This window comes from Mustelus asterias, chromosome 8, assembly GCF_964213995.1.
Source record: "Mustelus asterias chromosome 8, sMusAst1.hap1.1, whole genome shotgun sequence".
NCBI classification, from domain to species: domain Eukaryota; kingdom Metazoa; phylum Chordata; class Chondrichthyes; order Carcharhiniformes; family Triakidae; genus Mustelus; species Mustelus asterias.
In genome coordinates this window covers 32,748,322-32,770,990 of record NC_135808.1, presented here as the reverse complement: position 1 = coordinate 32,770,990, position 22,669 = coordinate 32,748,322, and the positions used below count along the sequence as shown (strand labels likewise).

The window sequence follows — 22,669 nt, the reverse complement described above, 5'->3', positions numbered from 1 at the left end:
TAATAGAACTGTCACCAACCTCAAATATAAAACAAAAACAATATTGACATTTTGGACAGAGAGGGAGTGCACGGCTCTCACAGTCAATGATGTGAGCAATCAGTCTCCAGCCTTTGCTTCACATGCATATCACTTCAGTCATGCCAGTAGAAAGAAACTACACAGATGGAAATCAGCAGATTGTGGAAATCTTGTGCGTGGGCAATGGTCAGAAAAATTCTCATGAGCCGCACTCAGAAGCCGGGGGGACTGCATGTGGGCCTGGAGCCTCAGATTGCCCACCACTGATCTACACCCTGCATAAGCTCCGTGATCCTGGAACTCCAGTCGGTGTTTTTCCTGCAGCCGCCACTGCCTTCCCTGTGGCGCTGCTGAGCACAAGAGCTGCTGGCCTCTGATTGGCCTCAGTCAGCCTGTCTCTGTTCCATTGGTGCCTCAATTCCAAGGCCAGGCCTGCCAGTGGACTTGGACTGTGCTTCAGCAGCCTTCGCAACAAGAGGCAGCTGGGGTCTCGAACCGACTTTCCAGCTGCCTAACAAGACCCCCCCAATCCGGCACCTCTTGATTAATTTATAAGGACTATATTAGTTTCGCGCCAGACAGAATGAGATGGGTCACGTCCAATCACTTTGCAATGAAGACTAAGGAGACATGCAATTTGGGTCAATCCTGGAGCAAGTTTTGGAAATGGAGTACAGAGGAAGTAGGTGTCAAGAATTTAAAAACATATTCAAAGCCAGAAAGGAATATTTTGGACGGAAAGGTATTGATTTCAGTTTTAAGCCCATGTTCTGATCTAAATTCACTGATCTATCAAACCGTTCTCCCATTCCATTCAGTGTGGGTTTATTGTTTGTATTTTCACCCTTTCCCTTTGCAGTTCAGCCTGAAGTCTTCATCTCCAGAAGTGAACCCATTAGTCAGTACAAGCCGCTCACTCTCTCCTGCCTGGTTACTGGCTTTTATCCTGTAGACATCGAGGTGATCTGGCTAAGGAATGGAGAGGTAATGTCTGTGACAAAAAAAAGGCTTGTGAGTCTTATCTGTCAATTCTCACCTTAAAGATACTCAATGGTAACATGTCCACAATACTCTGAGGTAGAGAGAATTACTAAGAATCATAGAAATCATAGAAACCCTAAGCACAGAAAGAGGCCATTCAGCCTATCGAGTCTGCACCGACCACAATCCCACCCAGGCCCTACCCCCATATCCCTACATATTTACCCACTAATCCCTCTAACCTACGCATCTCAGAACACTAAGGGCAATTTTAGCATGGCCAATCAAACTAACCCGCACATCTTTGGACTGTGGGAGGAAACCGGAGCACCCGGAGGAAACCCATGCAGACGCGAGGAGAATGTGCAAACTCCACACAGACAGTGACCCAAGCCGGGAAGCCGGGAACCCAAGCCGGCAGCTCTTGTGCTCAGCAGCGCCACAGGGAAGGCAGTGGCGGCTGCAGGAAAAACACCGACTGGAGTTCCAGGATCACGGAGCTTATGCAGGGTGTAGATCAGTGGTGGGCAATCTGAGGCTCCAGGCCCACATGCAGTCCCCCCGGCTTCTGAGTGCGGCTCATGAGAATTTTTCTGACCATTGCCCACGCACAAGATTTCTCGGGCGGCACGGTAGCACAGTGGTTAGCACTGCTGCTTCACAGCTCCAGGGACCTGGGTTCAATTCCCGGCTTGGGTCACTGTCTGTGTGGAGTTTGCACATTCTCCTCGCGTCTGCATGGGTTTCCTCCGGGTGCTCCGGTTTCCTCCCACAGTCCAAAGATGTGCGGGTTAGTTTGATTGGCCATGCTAAAATTGCCCTTAGTGTTCTGAGATGCGTAGGTTAGAGGGATTAGTGGGTAAATATGTAGGGATATGGGGGTAGGGCCTGGGTGGGAAGGTGGTCGGTGCAGACTCGATGGGCCGAATGGCCTCTTTCTGTGCTTAGGGTTTCTATGATTTCTATGATTCTTAGTAATTCTCTCTACCTCAGAGTATTGTGGACATTTTTCCATTGAGTATCTTTAAGGTGAGAATTGACAGAGTTTTGGTTACTTGGGCAATCAAATGATGTGACGTAGTGTTGAGAAAATGGAGTTGAAGCAAAAGATTAGCCAGAATCATATTGAGTGTTGGAGCAGGGTTGTGGAGCAGTATGACAAATTCCTGCTGCTGTTCTCATGTCTGTTTGTTCTTAAGTTTTTCTATCCCTAAACCAAATTAGTATATGTTCTGTTGTTGTCTACTTTATCCTGGGGATTTCAATTTCGCTGACAAATCCATCACAAGGTACTTTCTGTCCATATTGAACAAGACAGTAACAGTTGAAATTCTCTAGCCCTCTTGCATCATTAATTTCAAGTCCCCTTTTTCTCTGATTGGATAGTGTGAGATTTTCATGAACAATGGATTACTGATTCCTTTTTGGTTTCTGACAGGAATTCACATTCTTCAATTGATATGGTCTGTCAAGGTCATTGAAGACGGCTCCATGAAGAGATGGATGCGGTTTAGATTTGATGGAAAGGACTATATTAGTTTAGAGCCAGATCGAAAGAGATGGGTCACATCCAATCACTTCGCAGTGAAGACTAAAGAGAAGTCAGATTCAGATCAATCCCGGAATGAGTTTCCAAAACAAAGTTTGAAAGTAGTTGGTGTCCAGAATTTAAAATGATATTTACAAAGAGCAAAGGAACATTTCAAAAGGAAAGGTATTGATCTCAATTTTAAGCCCATGTTCTGATCTAACTTCACTGATTTATCAAACCGTTCTCTCATTCCATTCAGTGTGGTTTTATTGTTTGTGTTTTCACCCTTTCCCATTACCGTTCAGCCTGAAGTCTTCATCTCCAGAAGTGAGCCCAATAGTCGGTACAAGTCGCTCACTCTCTCCTGCCTGGTTACTAGCTTTTATCCTGTATGTGGAGATGCCGGCGTTGGACTGGGGTAAACACAGTACGAGTTTTAACAACACCAGGTTAAATTCCAACATGTTTATTTGGTAGCAAATGCATTTGCTACCAAATAAACCTGTTGGACTTTAACCTGATGTTGTTAAAACTCTTACTGTGTATTATCCTGTCGACATCGAGGTGACCTGGCGAGGGAATGGAGAGGTAATTTTGAGACACTATCCTCGGGGGTTCGACCGAACCACGATGGGACCTATCAGATCCAGAAAGAGATTGAAATAAATGCTGGGGATGAGGATCAATAGAACAAAGAAAATTACAGCACAGGAACAGGCCCTTCAGCCCTCCAAGCCTGCACTGACCATGCTGCCCGACTTAACTAAAACCCCCTACCCTTCCGGGGACCATATCCCTCTATTCCCATCCTATTCATGTACTTGTCAAGACACCCCTTAAAAGTCACCACCGTATCCGCTTCCATTACCGACCCTGGCAACAGGTTCCAGGCACCCACTACTCTCTGTGTAAAAAATCTGCCTCGTTCATCTCCTTGAAACCTTGTCCCTCGCACCTTAAACCTATGCCCTCTCGTAATTGACTCTTCCACCCTGGGAAAAAGCTTCTGACTATCCACTCTGTCCATGCCTCTCATAATTTTGTAGACTTCTATCAGGTTTCCCCTCAACCTCCGTCACTCCAGTGAGAACAAACGAAGGTTCTCCAACCCCTTCTCATAGCTAATGCCCTCCATACCAGGCAACATCCTGGTAAATCTTTTCTGCACCCTCTCCAAAGCCTCCACATCCTTCTGAATACCCCGGCTGATGAAGGCAAGCATGCCGTATGTCTTCTTGACTACCTTCTCCACCTGCATTGCCACTTTCAATGGCCTGTGTACCTGTACACCCAGATCCCTTTGCCTATCAATACTCTCAAGGGTTCTGCCATTTACAGTATATTTCCTATCTGTATTAGACCTTCCAAAATGCATTACAAAGAACAAACAAAGAACAAAGAACAATACAGCACAGGAACAGGCCCTTCGGCCCTCCAAGCCCGTGCCGCTCCCCGGTCCAGGATTGAATCCTGAATCCAGGATCCCCGCCCAATTTTCCAGCCTATCTACATACCAATACCCTAAGTCTCAAACGTTCCCAGTGTGTCCGCCTCCACCACCTTGCCCGGCAACACATTCCAGGCCCCCACGACCCTCTGTGTGAAATATGTCCTTCTGATATCTGTGTTAAACCTCCCCCCCTTCACCTTGAACCTATGACCCCTCGTGAACGTCACCACCGACCCGGGGAAAAGCTTCCCACCGTTCACCCTATCCATGCCTTTCATAATTTTATACACCTCTATTAAGTCTCCCCTCATCCTCCGTCTTTCCAAGGAGAACAACCCCAGTTTCCCCAATCTCTCCTCATAACCAAGCCCCTCCATACCAGGCAACATCCTGGTAAACCTCCTCTGTACTCTCTCCAAAGCCTCCACGTCCTTCTGGTAGTGTGGCAACCAGAACTGGACGCAGTATTCCAAATGCGGCCGAACCAACGTTCTATACATCTGCAACATCAGACCCCAACTTTTATACTCTATGCCCCGTCCTATAAAGGCAAGCATGCCATATGCCTTCTTCACCACCTTCTCCACCTGTGACGTCACCTTCAAAGATCTGTGGACTTGCACACCCAGGTCCCTCTGCGTCTCAACACCCTTTATGGTTCTTCCATTTATCGTGTAGCTCCTCCCTACATTATTCCCACCAAAATGCATCACTTCGCATTTATCAGGATTGAACTCCATCTGCCATTTCCTTGCCCAAATTTCCAGCCTATCTATATCCTTCTGTAGCCTCTGACTATGTTCCTCACTGTCTGCAAGTCCTGCCAGTTTTGTGTCGTCCGCAAACTTACTGATCACCCCAGTTACTCCTTCTTCCAGATCATTTATATAAATCACAAACAGCAGAGGTCCCAATACAGAGCCCTGCGGTACACCACTAGTCACAGGCCTCCAGCCGGAAAAAGACCCTTCCACTACCACCCTCTGTCTTCTATGACCAAGCCAGTTCTCCACCCATCTAGCCACCTCCCCCTTTATCCCATGGGATCCAACCTTTTTCACTAGCCTACCATGAGGGACTTTGTCAAACGCTTTACTAAAGTCCATATAGACAACATCGACGGCCCTTCCTTCGTCAACCATTTTGGTCACTTCTTCAAAAAACACCACCAGGTTAGTGAGGCATGACCTCCCTCTCACAAAACCATGTTGACTATCGTTAATGAGTTTATTCCTTTCTAAATGCGCATACATCCTATCTTTAAGAATCTTCTCCAACAACTTCCCCACCACGGACGTCAAGCTCACCGGCCTATAATTACCCGGGTTATCCTTCCTACCCTTCTTAAATAACGGGACCACATTGGCTATCCTCCAATCCTCTGGGACCTCACCTGTGTCCAGTGACGAGACAAAGATTTGCGTCAGAGGCAAAACGATTTCACCTCTCGGCTCCCTGAGCAGCCTTGGATAGATTCCATCAGGCCCTGGGGATTTGTCAGTCTTTATATTCTCGTTTTTACCTCACATTTGTCCGGATTAAACTCCATCTGCCATCTCTCCGCCCAGGTCTCCTACTGATCTATATCCTGCTGTATCCTCTGATGGTCCTCATCGCTATCCGCAAATCCGCCAACCTTTGTGTCGTCCGCAAAATTACGAATCAATCCAGTTACATTTTCCTACAAATCATTTATATATATTACAAACAGCAAACGTCCCAGTACTGATCCCTGAGGAACACCACTTGTCACAGCCCTCCATTCAGAAACACCCTTCCACTGCTACCTTCTGTCTTCTTTGACCGAGTCAAATAAACCTGTTGGACTTTAACCTAGTGTTGTGAGACTTCTTACTGTTCTTTGACCGAGCCAGTTCTGTATCCATCTTGCCAGCTCATCTCTGATCCCATGCGACTACACCTTCTGCACCAGTCTGCCATGAGGGACCTTGTCAAAGTCCTTATTGAAGTCCATGTAGACAACATCCACTGCCCGACCCTCATCAATCATCTTCGTCACTTCCTCGAAAAACTCGATCAATTTTGATACTCCTGTCAAATTGAACACAGCAGCCTGGCAGAGCCCAAGCTCCATCAGTCGGGTAAGGAACTGTCGAACTGTTCTGTGGTTACTGTAGTGTGCGGATGTGCATGTGAAATTTAGCAACAGCAGCCAGCCATTCAGCCCCTTGATTGTGTTCCACCATTCATTCACATCCTGACTGGTCTGTTCCTCTGCTCCATTTCCCCACTATTGCTCCATATCTCTCGCTGCTCTGACCCAATAAAAATCTCTCCATCTCAATGTGGAAAATATCAGCTGTCTCCCAGCACACACAGACTTTTGGGGAGAGATTTACAAAGGGGAAATCATGCTTGACGAATCTACTGGAATTCTTTGAGTATGTAACGAGTAGAGTTGACTGAGGAGAACCAGTGGATGTGGTTTATTTAGATTTTCAAAAGGCTGTTGACAAGGTCTCACAAAACAGACTACTCTGTAAAGTTAATGCGCACGGGATTACAGGTAGCGTCTGGCGATGGATGGAAAGCTGGTTAGCAGATAGGAAGCAAAGAGTTGGAATAAATGGGTCTTTTGCTGATTGGTCGTCAGTGACTAGTAGGGTTCCGCAGGGATCTGTGTTCGCACCTCAACTGTTCACATTATATATTAATGGTTTTGAAGATGGAACTAAATGTATTATCTCCAAATTTGCAGCTGGGTAGATACAAAGTTGGGTGTGAGGGTGAGTTGTGAGGAGGGTGCAGACATGCTTCAGCGTGATTTGGACAGGCTGAGTGTGTGAGCATATGCATGGCAGATGGAATACAATGTGGATAAATGTGAGGTGATCCAGTTTGGTAACAAATATAGGAAGGCGGATTATTATTTGAATGGGTGTAAATTGATAGAGGTGGATACTCAGACCTTGGTGTCCTTGTGCATCAGTTGCTGAAAGTAAGCGTGCAGGTACAGCAGGCAGTGGTATGCTTGCCTTCATAGCGAGAGGATTTGAGTACAGGAATAGGGATATTTTACTGAAATTGGTGAGGCCATCAGACTATCTCCACTGTAACTATTGGCTGCTTACAAACAAATGGCCATGAATACCTTTGTAACCCCCTGCTGACCACTATATGGGGCTACTATTTAAATATTCAATCAACAGGATCCCGAATTCCTAGCGGTTGATGTTGATTTGGCTAATTCCCTGTTTACCCATAAATGTCAGTCCTGTAATCGGAATATCAAAAATAAATTTAATAACAATTATAATTAACAGACATAAAACAGTGAGCTCTGATCTATAACCGTTGGGGCCCATCCGTTGGTGCACACATGGGGAAACTCATCCTCAGTAACACATTTGTAGATACTGTTCCAGTTGGATTGTATAGTCCCCACCAGGTACTCACGACACACACACACACAGTCCAGAAGAGACACACGTGTGGAAGATGATGCCGCAGGAGGCAGAGGTGCCGCGAGCTATCCGTGCAGGAAAGTAGGTCAAGTGCACTGAAGGCTGTCCTCCTCGGCAGTAATGAAAAGAACAGGCAGGGGAACGCCTGGCTGCCTCTCACTCCAAACCGAATTCTCACTGCCCGGAAAAAGCTCTCTCTCTCTGCACACTCCCTCTTCAGCTCTCTCCCTCTTCAGCTCTCTCCCTCTTCAGCTCTGCAGCTGCTTCACTTCCTGGCGCCTTTTTTTCCTCCCGCCCCCAGAGCAATCCCATTGGCCCAGCCCACATCACTCAACCAACAGCATCCTGTTCACAGCACCCGCCCCGCAAACAGGACACTGAAACCCACAAGGGACAAAGAACACTGGTAAACGGCTTCCCCACAAATTTTCCTCAGTCCCTTACATTCTCCCCCCACCAAAAATACAGCATGCCCCCATGCTGAAGTACATGACATAGGACCCAGTTAACCAATTACACCATGTACCTTATAGTGTGATGACTGGTATAATAGTGGGTGAAAAGAGTGGTACCTTATTTATACATGACGAGCACTGAGCAAAGGAGTTACACCACCATGTATGACAACTATTGCAGTGTTCAGGAAAATGCATAGTGGGTGGCGTAGCTGAGTGAACACTTGTATGTCCTACAACTACAGACTTTGCACACGGCTCTCCCAGCTTTGTATAATGGAAACGGTCTGCTGGCTTTCTCTCTCTCTGTGATCTCCTTATCTCTGGTTCTGGATTGGCTATGTTAGATGTGTCTGTAGTGTAAGTGCTCTCAACAGAACTGTCTGATTCTACTTCCCTTTGCTCAGTTACTCCCTCTTCTATCACAACAGGTAGCCCTTCTGAAGATTCTGAGCTCGCTGCGACTTCTGTCACTTCTGTAGCATTTGTGAGGGGATTGGACTCTGTAGGCATGACATCCTGTTCCGGTTGTTCACAGATTCCCTCCGGATTGTCAATGATCAAGTCCTCTGGGTAATGTCCATACTCTGACTCTGAGTCTGAAGAGTTTTGATCTCCCAGGGGCACATCAGCTGCGGAGTCATCTTTGTGAACCTCAGGAGTTTGATTCCTTTCTTTTGCTTTTCTGCGCCTGAGGGCTCTTGGAGAGGGAGTAGGCTTTGAGTCAACCTCAGTGCTCAATTTGACCTCTTGTCCCAGGGGCAAAATATGATTTCGGTGCATGACCTTAATGGGTCCCGAACCATCTGCAGGCTTTAGACGATAAACAGGAAGATCAGACATTTGACTCTCAACCACATAAGGATTTGCACTCCACCGATCAGCAAGCTTCTGTTTCCCTTTCAGGCCAAAGTTTCGAATGAGGACTCTATCCCCAGGCTTCAAGCAATGGTAGCGCACTCTCTGGTCATACCTCTCCTCGTTACTTTGGTTCATTTTCGCAGAAGTGGCTTGGGCCAACTGATAGGCTGCTTGCAGCTCTTTCTTCATCTTCGACACAAACTGCAAGTGGGAAGTTGTTGAGGTCCCATCCGCTGACACGCCAAAGCAAACGTCCACAGGAAGTCTGGCTTCCCTCCCAAACATTAAAAAGTAGGGTGAATATCCGGTAGCTTCATTTGGGGTACAGTTGTACGCGTGGACCAGATGTGCAATGTGCTGACTCCATTTGGACTTTTGACTGGGCTCAAGAGTTCCTAGCATGTTCAACAGGGTTCTATTGAACCTCTCTGGTTGAGGGTCACCTTGTGGGTGGTATGGTGAAGTTCTTGATTTCCTCACACCCAACATGGTCAACATTTCTCTCACCAACTGGCTTTCAAAATCCCGACCCTGGTCTGAATGTATGCGAGTTGGTAGGCCGTAGTGAATGAAGTATTTCTCCCATAGAGTTCTGGCAACCGTTATGGCTCTCTGATCCTTGGTTGGGAATGCTTGTGCATACCGAGTGAAGTGGTCAGTGACTACCAACACATTGCACACATTGCGGGAATCAGGTTCTATGGAGAGAAAGTCAATGCATACAAGATCCATAGGGCCTGAACTTTGGATGTGGGAAAGTGGTGCTGCTCTCTGTGGCAGAGTCTTTCTCTTAATGCAGCGTTCACATGTCTTGCAGTATGTCTCTACGTCGAGCTTCATGCGGGGCCAGAAGAATCTGTCACATACGAGTGCATAGGTCTTGTCAAATCCCAGATGTCCATTGTTGTCATGCAGTGACTTCAGAATCATACGGTGGAACTGCTTGGGGAGCACAAGCTGTCGCCGTAAGCGTAGGTCAGACTGTTTGACTGTCCTGTAAAGCAGACGCTGCTCGATTGACCACTTCCCCCACTCTCGTTTCAGAAGTGTAAGATCAGGATGGTTTGTCTGTATTTGACTTGCCGTTGCCTTCTGATTGACAGCTAGCCATATTTCTCCTATACACGGGTCGCTTTTCTGAGCAGCTTGAAGCTCTGCTGGACTGAAATTGGGCAGCTGATCAGCTACTACTGCAACGGTATGACAGAAAGCCTTGGGAACTGCAGACACATGAGCCCCTATTTGTTCGATCACACATGGATAGGAGTGTCCTGCTTGTGTGCTACTCGACACAGTCTGACAGAGAGCCCGCACTCCTGGAACTGGGATTTCTTGCCATTCATCATCTGGTGTCATGCTGTCATGTGGACGTCGAGACAATGAGTCTGCGTCAAGGTTATGCTGGCCTGGTCTATACTTAAGGCTAAAGTTGTAGGTGGACAGTGCTGAGAGCCAGTGATGACCAGTGGCATCCAGTTTAGCTGACGTTGTGACGTATGTCAGGGGATTGTTGTCCATTCTGACTTGTACAGTAGCTCCGTAAAGATAGTCATGTAGCTTATCCACAATAGCCCACTTGAGAGCTAAAAACTCCAGTTTGTGCGCTGGATAGTTTTTCTCAGATGGCGAGAGACTTCTGCTGATGAATGCAACTGGGCGTAGACCATCATCATGCTCTTGGTATAAGACACCACCTAGTCCGTCCAGGCTAACAGCCACGTGCAGAATGTAAGGCTTCTGTGGATCTGCGAATGCCAATACAGGGGCTTTGGTGAGCCGGGTCTTGAGTCCTTGGAAAGCATGATCGCATTGCTCACTCCACCGAGAGCCAAAGGGTTCAGAAGGCTTGAAGTAAGTCTTGTCAGATGAGTTTGCAGTCTGACTCCCCCTGGAGCAGGGACGGGGAGGATATCCTTGAAGGAGTCCGTTGAGGGGACGGCAGAGTTTGGAGAAGTCCTTGACAAAGCGGCGATAGTAGCCACAAAATCCAAGGAAGGATCTGAGCTCTGTCACCGTTTGGAGTCTTGGCCAGGAGACAACAGCCTCTACCTTGGATGGGTCTGTCGCTATTCCGTCCTGCGACACTACATGTCCAACGTAGGTGACAGAAGTCCTGCCAAACTGGCACTTGTCAAGCGACAGCTTCAGACCTTCTTCTTGGAGCCGGTCAAGCACTTTGAGCAACCGATCCTCGTGTTCTTCGAGGGTTCGTCCAAACACAATGAGATCATCCAGGTACACCAACACCTCCAGAAAGTTCATGTCGCCGACAGTACGTTCCATGACTCTCTGAAAAGTGGCCGGTGCTCCTGAAATTTCCTGAGGCATGCGTTCGAACTGATAAAAACCCAATGGGCAGATAAAAGCGGTCTTCTCCTTGTCAGCCTCACTCATGGGTATTTGATAGTACCCACTCCTCAGGTTGAGGACTGTGAACCATTTACTCCCAGACAAGCAGTGAAGAGCGTCTTCTATCCTTGGGACAGTGTACTGGTCCGGTATTGTTCGAAGGTTAAGGGTTCGGTAGTCCACGCACATTCGTACCTTCCCTGACTTCTTGCGTACGACTACTATTGGCGATGCGTAGGGACTACGCGATTCAGAGATGATGCCATGACTTTGTAGTTCCTATAGGTGCTGGCACACATCCTCAAAGTCAGCAGGCGACAAGCGATGTGACCTCTCTCGGAAGGGCCTTGCATCCTTCAGTCTTATTTCATGTCTGGTGCTTTTAGAACAACCTACATCCCACTCGTGCTGAGAGAAAACCTCTTTCCTCTCCATCATTCTCTCACAGAGACGCCTCCTTGCCTCCTCTGGCATAGGAGAGGCTCCAAAGTCAAAAGAGGAAGGGGTCAGTTCGATTGCAGCTTTATCCGCACACTGTGCCCTCGGCAGAGGAACAGGGGCTACTGGAAAAATATGGGCTACTGGAGTCCCACGTTTCAAGGAGATTTCTCTGGATGACAGGTTCTTCACAGTCACAGTAATGCGTCTGCTGGAAACAACTGATGCAAGATGAACCTCAGGCCTCACCCACAACTCTTCAGGGGAAAAAGTGTCAATAGGCTGATCTACCAGTGCTAGCTGGTCTGTGAAATCACCAGGAAACTTTGGGAGGCCAGTGACTTTAAACACTTGTCCTGATTGCAAGGTGATTGGCTTGTGCTGGGTAAACCACACAGTACCATGCTTGTCTACCCCTTCTGTTGTTTCAGCCTGGGTGAGTGTCTCATAAGCTTCTCGGAGGACGGGGTGTATGGTCAAAGTACCCAAGAAGCGTTCTCCCGCCTGTTCTTTACAGGACTCCACCAACTCTCTCACCAGCCGGGTATTTGTCCCCACCAGCACGGCAATGTTGTCATCTTTCACAGGGTCAGGACATACTAAGGCCAAAGTGTCAACTGTCTGCGGCACTCCGGTTACAGCGGCAGTGAGCTCGAGTTGTATGGACAGGTAGCCATCATATGGGTATTGGTGAGAGCTTAAACCCCATATTTCCAGGTCTTCAAGTGGCTGGAGAGGTAAGTGTTTCAGGTAAGTGTCGTAGAAGTTGCGATACAAAATGGTTACTTGGGAGCCACTGTCAAGCAAAGCTCTTGCATAAACTCCTTCTATTTGCACAGGTACACCAGAGATGGGCCCCACTAATCCTGCAGGTAACTGTTTTGAGCCTTGCTTCGCTGGGGGTGGACAGTGGGTGGAACGTATTTCACACGGAACCAAGCACCGTTCCTTCACATGGCTCCTGAGAAGTTTCTCTGCTATCTGCTTGCTTTGATCAGCTTCTGATTCACTTTCCTCAGATCCTTGAGTTCTTTGCACTCTCTCCTTGTATGCCCATCTTGCCCACACCTGTAGCAAAAGATTCCTGCTGGCAGTGGTTTGGACATTTTCACTCGGGGCAACGCGTCCCGAATAGCAGCTTCTGGCGCTTGCTGTATGTACCCAGTCCTTGCTGTCATACTTTCAGATGTAGGGGTAACTGGAACGGCGCTCAACAGTCTGGCCACCTGAGAAGTCAGTTCCCTTACCTCATTTCGCAGGCTGTTCAATTCAGACGTAACTGAGGACTGCGGTACACTGGCGGTGGCTGCGGTGGCAGTAGCTTTCACCCCTTCTCTGGCGCTAATCCAATTTTCTTCCTCTCTTACCTCCCGCATCAGCTGGAAGAAGGAAGGGGGTTTGTCCATAGTGTGGCTCATCCTTACACACAGAGCAACCATGTCTCGAGTGAGTGCACCCTTGACTAGCTGTTCCATCCGAGCTCGATTCATGTCTGCAGCCGTAATTCCTCCCTTAAGAAGAGCACGATGGAGAAGTTTGTCAAGGCGATATAGAAAAGCAGAGAGTTTTTCTCCTTCATCCTGGTATGTGTGTCTGAACTTGGCCAAGATGTCGGCTCCACTCTCTGTGGTGCCATAAGCTGTGTCCAGAGCAGATAAATAATTGGTGGCCGTAGCAGTGGGAGTGCTAACTTTCAAAAATCGAACGATGTCAGCAGCAGGCCCTTTTAAACTCTCCACTATACGCTGTCTCTTGGTGGCGTCAGTGCATTGCCACTCATTGATCATCTGGGTAGCCTGCTCCATCCAGGCATCGTATTCTTCCTCACCTGGGGGTACAGGTTTCAGTCCTGAAAACAGTCTCAGCTTTCTGTAGCTAGGCCCATCGGTAGACACTTGGTTGCACTTGTCCACCAGTTTGCCAATAGCAGTCACTAAATCCATGTTCACATCCACTTTGGGAGCTTGATTTTCTGATACTATGGCCTGAAAATCCTCCATTGACTTGCCTTCCTGTTGTAGTCGTAACAACAGCTTTGGATGGAAAGCATCCTCTTCAGGAACAGCATCCTGTGTGTCCAAGCTTTCTAGCGCATGTACAGCCCATGGCCCAGCTTCTCCTTCAATACCTACATCTGGAGGTACAGTGTCAGGGGTTAAATCAATGCTAGTCTCCACTAGTATGAACAACTGTGTGCCGGTAGAATCCCCACGGCGACCACAAATCTTGGTGCGACCAAAGACTTTCACTGTGTTTAAGACCCTAGCAATGGTCTCCTCACTCGTATCTATTGGCACATTGCTCAGAAATATGCCACGAGAAAGACTGATATTCTTTTGGCGGCTCCAGTCAGCAGCCTGAGAAAAATCCATCGTCTTAAGTGAGCTACTAACACTGTAAACCTTTTCCTGTTGTAATTACTGGATTAACTGTTACTGACTGACGGGGAAAATTTTTTTATTTGACCTGTCTGGTAAACAGGAATGATCTCAGCGGTGCCTCCAAAAAATGTAACCCCCTGCTGACCACTATATGGGGCTACTATTTAAATATTCAATCAACAGGATCCCGAATTCCGAGTGGTTGATGTTGATTTGGCTAATTCCCTGTTTACCCATAAATGTCGGTAGTGTAATCGGAATATCAAAAATAAATTTAATAACAAATATCATTAACAGACATAAAACAGTGAGCTCTGATCTATAACCGTTGGGGCCCATCCGTTGGTGCACACATGGGGAAACTCATCCTCAGTAACACATTTGTAGATACTGTTCCAGTTGGATTGTATAGTCCCCACCAGGTACTCACGACACACACACACAGTCCAGAAGAGACACACGTATGGAAGATGATGCCGCAGGAGGCAGAGGTGCCGCGAGCTATCCATGCAGCAAAGTAGGTCGAGTGCGCTGAATGCTGTCCTCCTCGGCAGTAATGAAAAGAACAGGCAGGGGAACGCCTGGCTGCCTCTCACTCCAAACCGAATTCTCACTGCCCGGAAAAAGCTCTCTCTCTCTGCACACTCCCTCTTCAGCTCTCTCCCTCTTCAGCTCTCTCCCTCTTCAGCTCTGCAGCTGCTTCACTTCCTGGTGCCTTTTTTTCCTCCCGCCCCCAGAGCAATCCCATTGGCCCAGCCCACATCACTCAACCAACAGCATCCTGTTCACAGCACCCACCCGGCAAACAGGATACTGAAACCCACAAGGGACAAAGAACACTGGTAAATGTCTTCCCCACAAATTTTCCTCAGTCCCTTACATATGGATTTTGGATTGGCAGTGATAGAAATGGCCATCATTGCAGCGGCCACTGAGGAGGGAGGAGGAGGGAGATGTCCGGCCACTCAAGGCCAAACAGAGCCAGAAGCCACAGCAGGAGGGCAGGGGGCTGCCGGTCAGGGCCAGGACATGGCAGCGCATCCTCCCACAGGGGAGGGGGGGGGGCAGGGGAAGGTGGAGGCTCAGGGCGTACAGGACTTGCAGATCCTTCACAGGGATGATGGAAGCCACATGTTGCCGCAGGCTCCGTCTAAGTAAGGAGACAGTGCGGCACCTGTTTCAGATCCTCAGACCTGGCAACTCGAGGGACAGGAGGACACCCATTCCCGTTGGCAGTGAAGGTCACGGTGCCCTCAACTTCTACACCACCAGGTCCTTCCAGGCGTCCAGCCAATTACATCCACTTCAACATGGGCCAGGCCCAATAGGAAGCCCGGACTGCAGGCTTCGCCACCATCACTGGACTGCCCCATGTGCAGAGGGCTGTAGGTGGCACTCACATTGTCCAGCGGACACTGCATGATCAGGGACTGCGCTTCATCAATAGGAAGGGGTTCCACTCCCTGAATGTGCAGATTGTCCGTAACCATGGGATTTTCCTTAATCCTGCCGGCCAGTGCTTTTTCATGACCCCTTTTAGCCCTCCTTACTCCTTGCTTAAGTTTCTTTCTACTTTCCTTGTATTCCACTGGAATACAAGTAGAAAGGGACAGGTTTCTGGGCAGCATGCTACTTACCTGGAATGAGTCATTTGAACGAGGGTTTTGGAAATTCTCACTTCCATGGTGAACACCGACCTGGCTGTCAGTGACCATTCTCTCCTCACCCCCTGCTAGCTCCATAGCGCTCCTCAAAGGTAGTGAGGAGATGCAGCTCGGGGACCCCACCTCCAGTCTTGGCATGCTCCCGGTGGTTATGGGCCACTTTATCCTGTGGGGATAAAGGAGGGATTGAAAACCTGATGGTTGTAAGGACACAGGGTGTAGGGGGTGGGGGCGATTGGGTGGGGTTTATTGGGGCTGTGCCTCGGCAGTCTGGGGTTGTGACTGGGGGTGCCAGAGGGGTTGGAGGAATGGGGTTGGAGGCCGGGTGCTGGGAGGCTGCAGAGTGTCAGGCGGGTGGCTCGGCATTGTAGGCGTGACAGACGGGACCGATGTCAGGATGGGATGGACACTGACCCTTCCTGCCTGAAGAAGATCGTTTATCTTCTTCCGGCACTTGTCACCGGTCCTCTGTGCCAGTACGCGGACACTGACGGCCGTTTACACAGCTTCCCAGACCATATTACTGTCCCAAGCCCTGGACCATTGCCCCATTCGGGGTGGTGTTCGGGGGGTGGCTCTGTAGGGGTGGTGACTGATTGAGGAGAGGGTGGTGTTCGGGGGGCTCTGGTGGTGATTGGGATGAGGGGGTGGTGATTGGGGAAAGGGGATGGTGACTGGGGAGAGGAGGTGGTGATCAGGGGAGAGGGGGTGGTGATCCGGGAGAGAGGGGGTGGTGATCGGGGGAGAGGGGGTGGTGATCGGGGGAGAGGGGGTGGTGATTGGGGGAGAGGGGGTGGTGACTAGGGAGAGAGGGGGTGGTGATCGGGGAGAGAGGGCGTGGTGATCGGGGAGAGGGGATGGTGACTGGGGAGAGGGGGTGGTGATCGGTGAGAGAGGGGGTGGTGATCGGGGAGAGAGGGGGTGGTGACTCGGGAGAGGGGATGGTGATTGGGGAGAGGAGGTGGTGATCGTGGAGGGAGTGGTGATTGGGGAGAGAGGGGGTGGTGATCGGGGGAGAGGGGGTGGTGATTGGGGAGAGAGGGGGTGGTGGGAGAGAGGGGGTGGTGATCGGGGAGAGAGAGGGTGGTGATCGGGGAGAGAGGGGGTGGTGATTGGGGAGAGAGGGGGTGGTGATCGGGGAGAGAGGAGGTGGTGATCGGGGAGAGAGGGGGTGGTGATCGGGGAAAGGGGCGGAGAGGGGGTGGTGACTGGGGAGAGGGGATGGTGATTGGGGAGAGGAGGTGGTGATGGGGGGGAGGAGGGGATGGTTATTGCGAGGAGGGGGTGGTGATCGAGAAGGGGTGATGGGGCAGGGGACGGTGATTGGGGGAGGGGGTGGTGATCGGGGGAGGGGGTGGTGATCGGGGGAGGGGGTGGTGATCGGGAGAGGGGTTGGTGATCGGGAGAGGGGGTGGTGATCGGGGGAGCGGATGGTAATCGGGGGAGGGGGTGGTGATCTGGGAGATGGGGTGGTGATCGGGGGATGGGGTGGTGATCGGGGGAGGGGGTGGTGATCTGGGAGATGGGGTGGTGATCGGGGGAGGGGATGGTAATCGGGGGAGGGGGTGGTGATCTGGGAGATGGGGTGGTAATCGGGGGAGGGGATGGTGATCTGGGAGATGGGGTGGTGATCGGGGGATGGGGTGGTGATCGGGGGAGGGGATGGTAATCGGGGGGTGGGGTGGTGATCGGGGGAGGGGGCGGTGTTTGGGGGGGCTCTGTAGGGGTGGTGATTGGGGAGGAGGTGTTGATCGGGGGAGGGGGTGGTGACTGGAGAGAGGGGATGGTGGTGATCGGGGATGGGGTGGTGACTGGGGAGGGGGGATGGTGGCGATCGAGAGGAGGGGATGATGTTTGGGGGGGCTCTGTAGGGGTGGTGATTGGGGGGGTGGTGAATGGGGAGGGGGTGGTGAATGGGGAGGGGGATGGTGATTGGGGAAGGGGGTGGTGATTGGGGAGGGGGTGGTGATTGGGGAGGGGGTGGTGATTGGGGAGGGGGTGATGATTGGGGAGGGGGTGGTGAATGGGGAGGGGGTGGTGATTGGGGAGGGGGTGGTGATTGGGGAGGGGGTGGTGATTGGGGAGGGTGTGGTGATTGGGGAGGGGATGGTGATTGGGGAGGGGGTGGTGATTGGGGAGGGGGTGGTGATTGGGGAGGGGGTGGTGATTGGGGAGGGGGTGGTGATTGGGGAGGGGGGATGGTGAAGTCCAGCGAGATCGTTCTGACGATCAGACCGGTGTTTATTGACCAATCCCTTTAACTGTTTCTTTTTACAGACACTAACACACACGGTGATGTACACTGTTGTCTCTGGGATGGAAGATTTTCCTGCGGTTACAAGCACTGCAATGACCAATGGTGTCCAAACAGGACATAGTGACAGTAATATCCGTCGCTGCATTCCCAGACAGAGGTTCATGGCTGAAAATATCGACTCTGAATTCTGGGACTATATCTCAGAACTGGTGAACTCACACTCAGACATGGTGAAGGAGAATCTGAATACAGTGCTGAAGATCACAAACCAGACATCCGGTAAGATCAGGCAGAGAGAAACAGTGTGTCAATGTACAACCTTACACTGAACTCAATCCATCTCCCAGCACTGACCCCTGGGACACTGAACTCAATCCATCTCCCAGCACTGACCCCTGGGACACTGAACTCAATCCATCTCCCAGCACTGACCCCTGGGACACTGAACTCAATCCCCCAGCACTGACCCCTGGGACACTGAACTCAGTCTCCCAGCACTGACCCCTGGGACACTGAACTCAATCCATCTCCCAGCACTGACCCCTGGGACACTGAACTCAATCCATCTCCCAGCACTGACCCCTGGGACACTGAACTCAAACCATCTCCCAGCACTGACCCCTGGGACACTGAACTCAATCCCCCAGCACTGACCCTGGGACACTGAACTCAATCCATCTCCCAGCACTGACCCCGGGGACACTGAACTCAGTCCCCCAGCACTAACCCCTGGGACACTGAACTCAGTCCCCCAGCACTGACCCCGGGACACTGAACTCAGTCCCCCAGCACTGACCCCTGGGACGCTGAACTCAGTCCATCTCAGTCCAGGGGCAGCACGGTGGCACAGTGGTTAGCACTGCTGCCTCACAGTGCCAGGGACCTGGGTTCGATTCCCGGCTTGGCTCCACTGTCTGTGTGGAATTTGCACGTTCTCCCCATGTCTGCGTGGGTTTCCTCGGGTGCTTCGGTTTCCTCCCACAATCTGAAAGATATGCTGGTTAGGTGCATTGGCCATGCTAAATTCTCCCTCAGTGTACCCAAACAGGCTCCATATGGCGTCCAGGGGGATTTCACAGTAACTTCATTGCAGTGTTAATGTAAGCCTTACTTGTGACTAATAAATAAATGTCAGTATCTCCCAGCACTCACCCCTGGTACACTGAACTCAGTCCCTCAGCACTGACCCCTGGGACACTGAACTCCATCCCCCAGCACTCACCCCTGGGACACTGAACTCAGTCCCTCAGCACTCACCCCTGGTACACTGAACTCAGTCCCCCAGCACTGACCCCTGGGACACTGAACTTAGTCCCCCAGCACTGACCCCTGAGACACTGAACTCAGTCCCCCAGCACTGACCCTATCTAATTTTGTAACCTCACCGCTCAGCTTCCTGCTACTGATGGCACAGGAAGATTCCGTCCATTTCTATCTCAGACTAAATCCCCTTTCACCACTGAAAAGATTGTCTATTGATTATTGATCCCTGTTTGGTTCTCACAGGAATTCACGTTCTTCAATGGATTCGGTCTGTCGAGGTCACTGAAGACGGCTCCATTAAGAGACGGATGCGGTTTGGATTTGATGGAAAGGACTATATTAGTTTAGAGCCAGACAGAATGAGATGGGTCGCGTCCAATCACTTCGCAGTGAAGACTAAAGAGAAATGGGATTCTGATCAATCCTGGAATAATTACTGGGAAAAATATCTGCAGGAAGCATTTGTTCAACATTTAAATAAATATTTGGAAGCTGGAGAAGAATATTTTGGACGGAAAGGTATTGATTTCAGTTTTAAGCCCATGTTCTGATCTAACTTCACTGATTATCAAACCGTTCTCCCATTCCATTCAGTGTGGGTTTATTGTTTGTGTTTTCACCCTTTCCCATGACAGTTCAGCCTGAAGTCTTCATCTCCAGAAGTGAACCCAATAGTCAGTACAAGTCGCTCACTCTCTCCTGCCTGGTTACTGGCTTTTATCCTGCAGACATCGAGGTGAACTGGCTAAGGAATAGAGAGGTAATGTCTGAGACACTATCCTCGGGGGTTCGACCGAACCACGATGGAACCCATCAGATCCAGAAAGAGATTGAAATAAATGCTGGGGATGAGGATCAATACTCCTGTCGAATTGAACACAGCAGCCTGGCAGAGCCCAAGCTCCATCAGTCGGGTAAGGAACTGTACTGGATATCTGCGAGCACATTCCCATTCTCCCCATTCCCTGTCTCCCCGCTGAGAATCAATTTTCACCCCATGGCAAAGATTCCCTTCAATTCCAAACACTCTGATTATTGTCAAGAATCTCTTGTGTGGAACGTGATCAATGACCTTCTGGAAGTCCATCTGGAGCAGGTCCATCGACACTCCCTTATCCACCATGGGGCCAGTGTCAAAGCAAAGCTTCAACCAATCCCATTTGGACTGGGGCGGCTTCTGTTCAAATTGTCCCCAATGAACACAGAACCGGGAATGGATCCAGGAACAGAGAGAATCCTCATGTTATGCAAATGTGTTTCAGAAATCCCGGGAAACAGTGGGGTACTCTCCCATCTTGGAATTATAATTGGATCAGTAATCCCAGCACTGGCTGTTATATTCGGAATAATCATCTGGAAAAGCCAACAGAGAGGTAAGAATCAGAGAGAGGGGAATATAGAACTGAGGGGACAGAGTGAGTGTGGGGAATCTCCAGTACTGGGAGTACAGGACACTGTGTTGAATGAACTGATTTAATTCCCACACACAGATACACACGTATAAACACTTCTTGTTCCCTGTCTGATCTTCCTTTGTGTGATCAGCCCAGACCAGGTGTAATATTGATCATTGAAGCCACCGCACACACTCACATCCTCACCTACTGAGTATGGATGGAATGGTGATCTACAGGATCTCCATAAAGTGTAAGGATGGAGGGGAGTGTGAGAATGAGTATTTCTGACACAATCTCCATTCCCTCACACTTGTTGTGTTCTCACTCTCTGAGAATGGATTATTCCCCATTCTAACTGACATTTATTTTACTTCTGCTGATTCACCAAGTGGGACGTACACAACAGCTCCCAGTCAGTGACTGAGGGACAGATTGTTGGGAATGAAATACATTCACATTTTGTGCACTTTTCTCACTTTCTGATTGCTCAGAGTTTTAAATATCTTTAAATGTTCGTGGATTTTGATCAAGACTTTTTGGACTCAGTATAAAAGACTCTGTGATACGTCCGGTAATGGAGAAGACAATCAGGATGTTGGAAACACCTTTCTGGTGCTGGGCAGTTTTCCACTTCACTTTATATGTTGTGTGAGATGAAGGAAAGTGAAAGTTGATCTGCTGAATTCCCACACAGTCACAGAGTGTTCATCCCGGCAGCTCCTTTATACAGGGACTCTGCGCTGTACAGGCTGTTCCCAGGAGCACATACTGAGATAAACACCGTCTCCTGCTGGAGGACCATCAACTCAGTGAAAATCAGCCTGAAACTCTCAACTCTTCCAGGGCAAAGGGTTTTTTCAGACTGCCACATTGCAAGATCCAGGAATAGTGGTGAGGGACACAACACAGCTTGGGGCAGCTACTGGAGACACTCCATGGGGAAAGACCTCTGACTAAGACCCTCCCATCATAGATCCAGGGAGTGGCTGGAAAACATGTCAAATCTCTCCATGTGAATATTGCTGAGATATTAATATTGCCAATCTAAATTGTAACTCTGAGTGTAGTGAGACTCCACAGAATGTCAGAATTATTTTGATTGACACTGGCCCATTTTACTCTTTATGTAATGTCATATTTGACGTGTTCTGCAATGTATTTTTGTTTATTTTAATGTTATAACACATTCATGGAGGAAAGTCTATCATCAGGATCATAGTGAAAATAAATTGATAACTGTGGACTGTAATCAATAGATAATTGTCAGTGTTTGACTTGCCTGAATTCTTCTTCACTGATTTCACAGGAAAGGTTGAATTCAATCACTCAGCAGCTTGTGACGATTGGAATGGGCAGTTGTTGAGGTTCAATCCAATGTGAACTGGCTGAGTTCAGACCAAATGTCATCATTCACTGTTTTCCATCAGCATTGATTGACTTGTTAACACAAAAGAAGATGTCAGTGCGACAGACAGAGGAGAGGAAGCCGTGTCCTAACTTTAGTGAATCAAACTTCAACACATTTCCCAGTGAGCTGGAGGTGAAGGCTCACCAGCTTCTCAGTAATGAGAAGTGTGGAGAAGCTGATAAAGGGAGTGTGTTGGGGCGGAAGGAGGTCACAGAGACTGGGAGAGCCAACAGCTCTGTCCCATGGTCCACAGAGCAATGTGGAAAGAAATTGAATCATTGAACACAATCTGACATTGTAGAATTCTTGTAATTTTATCATTTACATTTTAATTGAAGATTTAATGGGTTAAGGAGTGAGGATATTGTTGATCAGGGCTCAATGATGATAAGTGGGGGTAAAATTCAGTTGCCATTGGAGACAGACTGACTCAGTGTTTGTAAACATCTCTTATCCACACCCCACACAGTGAGGGGATGAAATTATTCCCAAACTACCAAACAAGGCTCCCCAAACCAACAAAGAAAGCAGAGTGATATTGATTTGCCATGTCTGTTTGGGGGTGATGAGTGATAATGTGCGGGAGTCTCCATTACCCAGGTTGGGGGGGCTGGAGTGGTCTTTCTGAAGGATGGGAATGAGGATGGAGAGAGGTCATGATGTGGAGATGACGGCGTTGGACTGGGATAAGCACAGTAAGAAGTCTCACAACACCAGGTTAAAGTCCAACAGGTTTAGTTGGCAGCACAAGCGTTCGGAGCACTGCCCCTTCATCAGGTGAGTGGGAA

General features: G+C 49.3%; 1 protein-coding gene across 1 annotated transcript; it reads left to right on the top strand.

The window, feature by feature from the left end:
• The first annotated feature begins 122 nt into the window (after nt 1-122).
• LOC144497708 (class I histocompatibility antigen, F10 alpha chain-like) lies at nt 123-22,163 on the top strand. The gene is made up of 7 exons (XM_078219151.1): nt 123-207; nt 881-1,005; nt 17,834-18,092; nt 19,320-19,595; nt 19,712-19,990; nt 20,339-20,449; nt 21,901-22,163. Exons 1-7 carry the CDS (start codon nt 123-125, stop codon nt 22,161-22,163), a joined length of 1,398 nt encoding a protein of 465 aa, XP_078075277.1.
• The last annotated feature ends 506 nt before the right edge of the window (nt 22,164-22,669 follow it).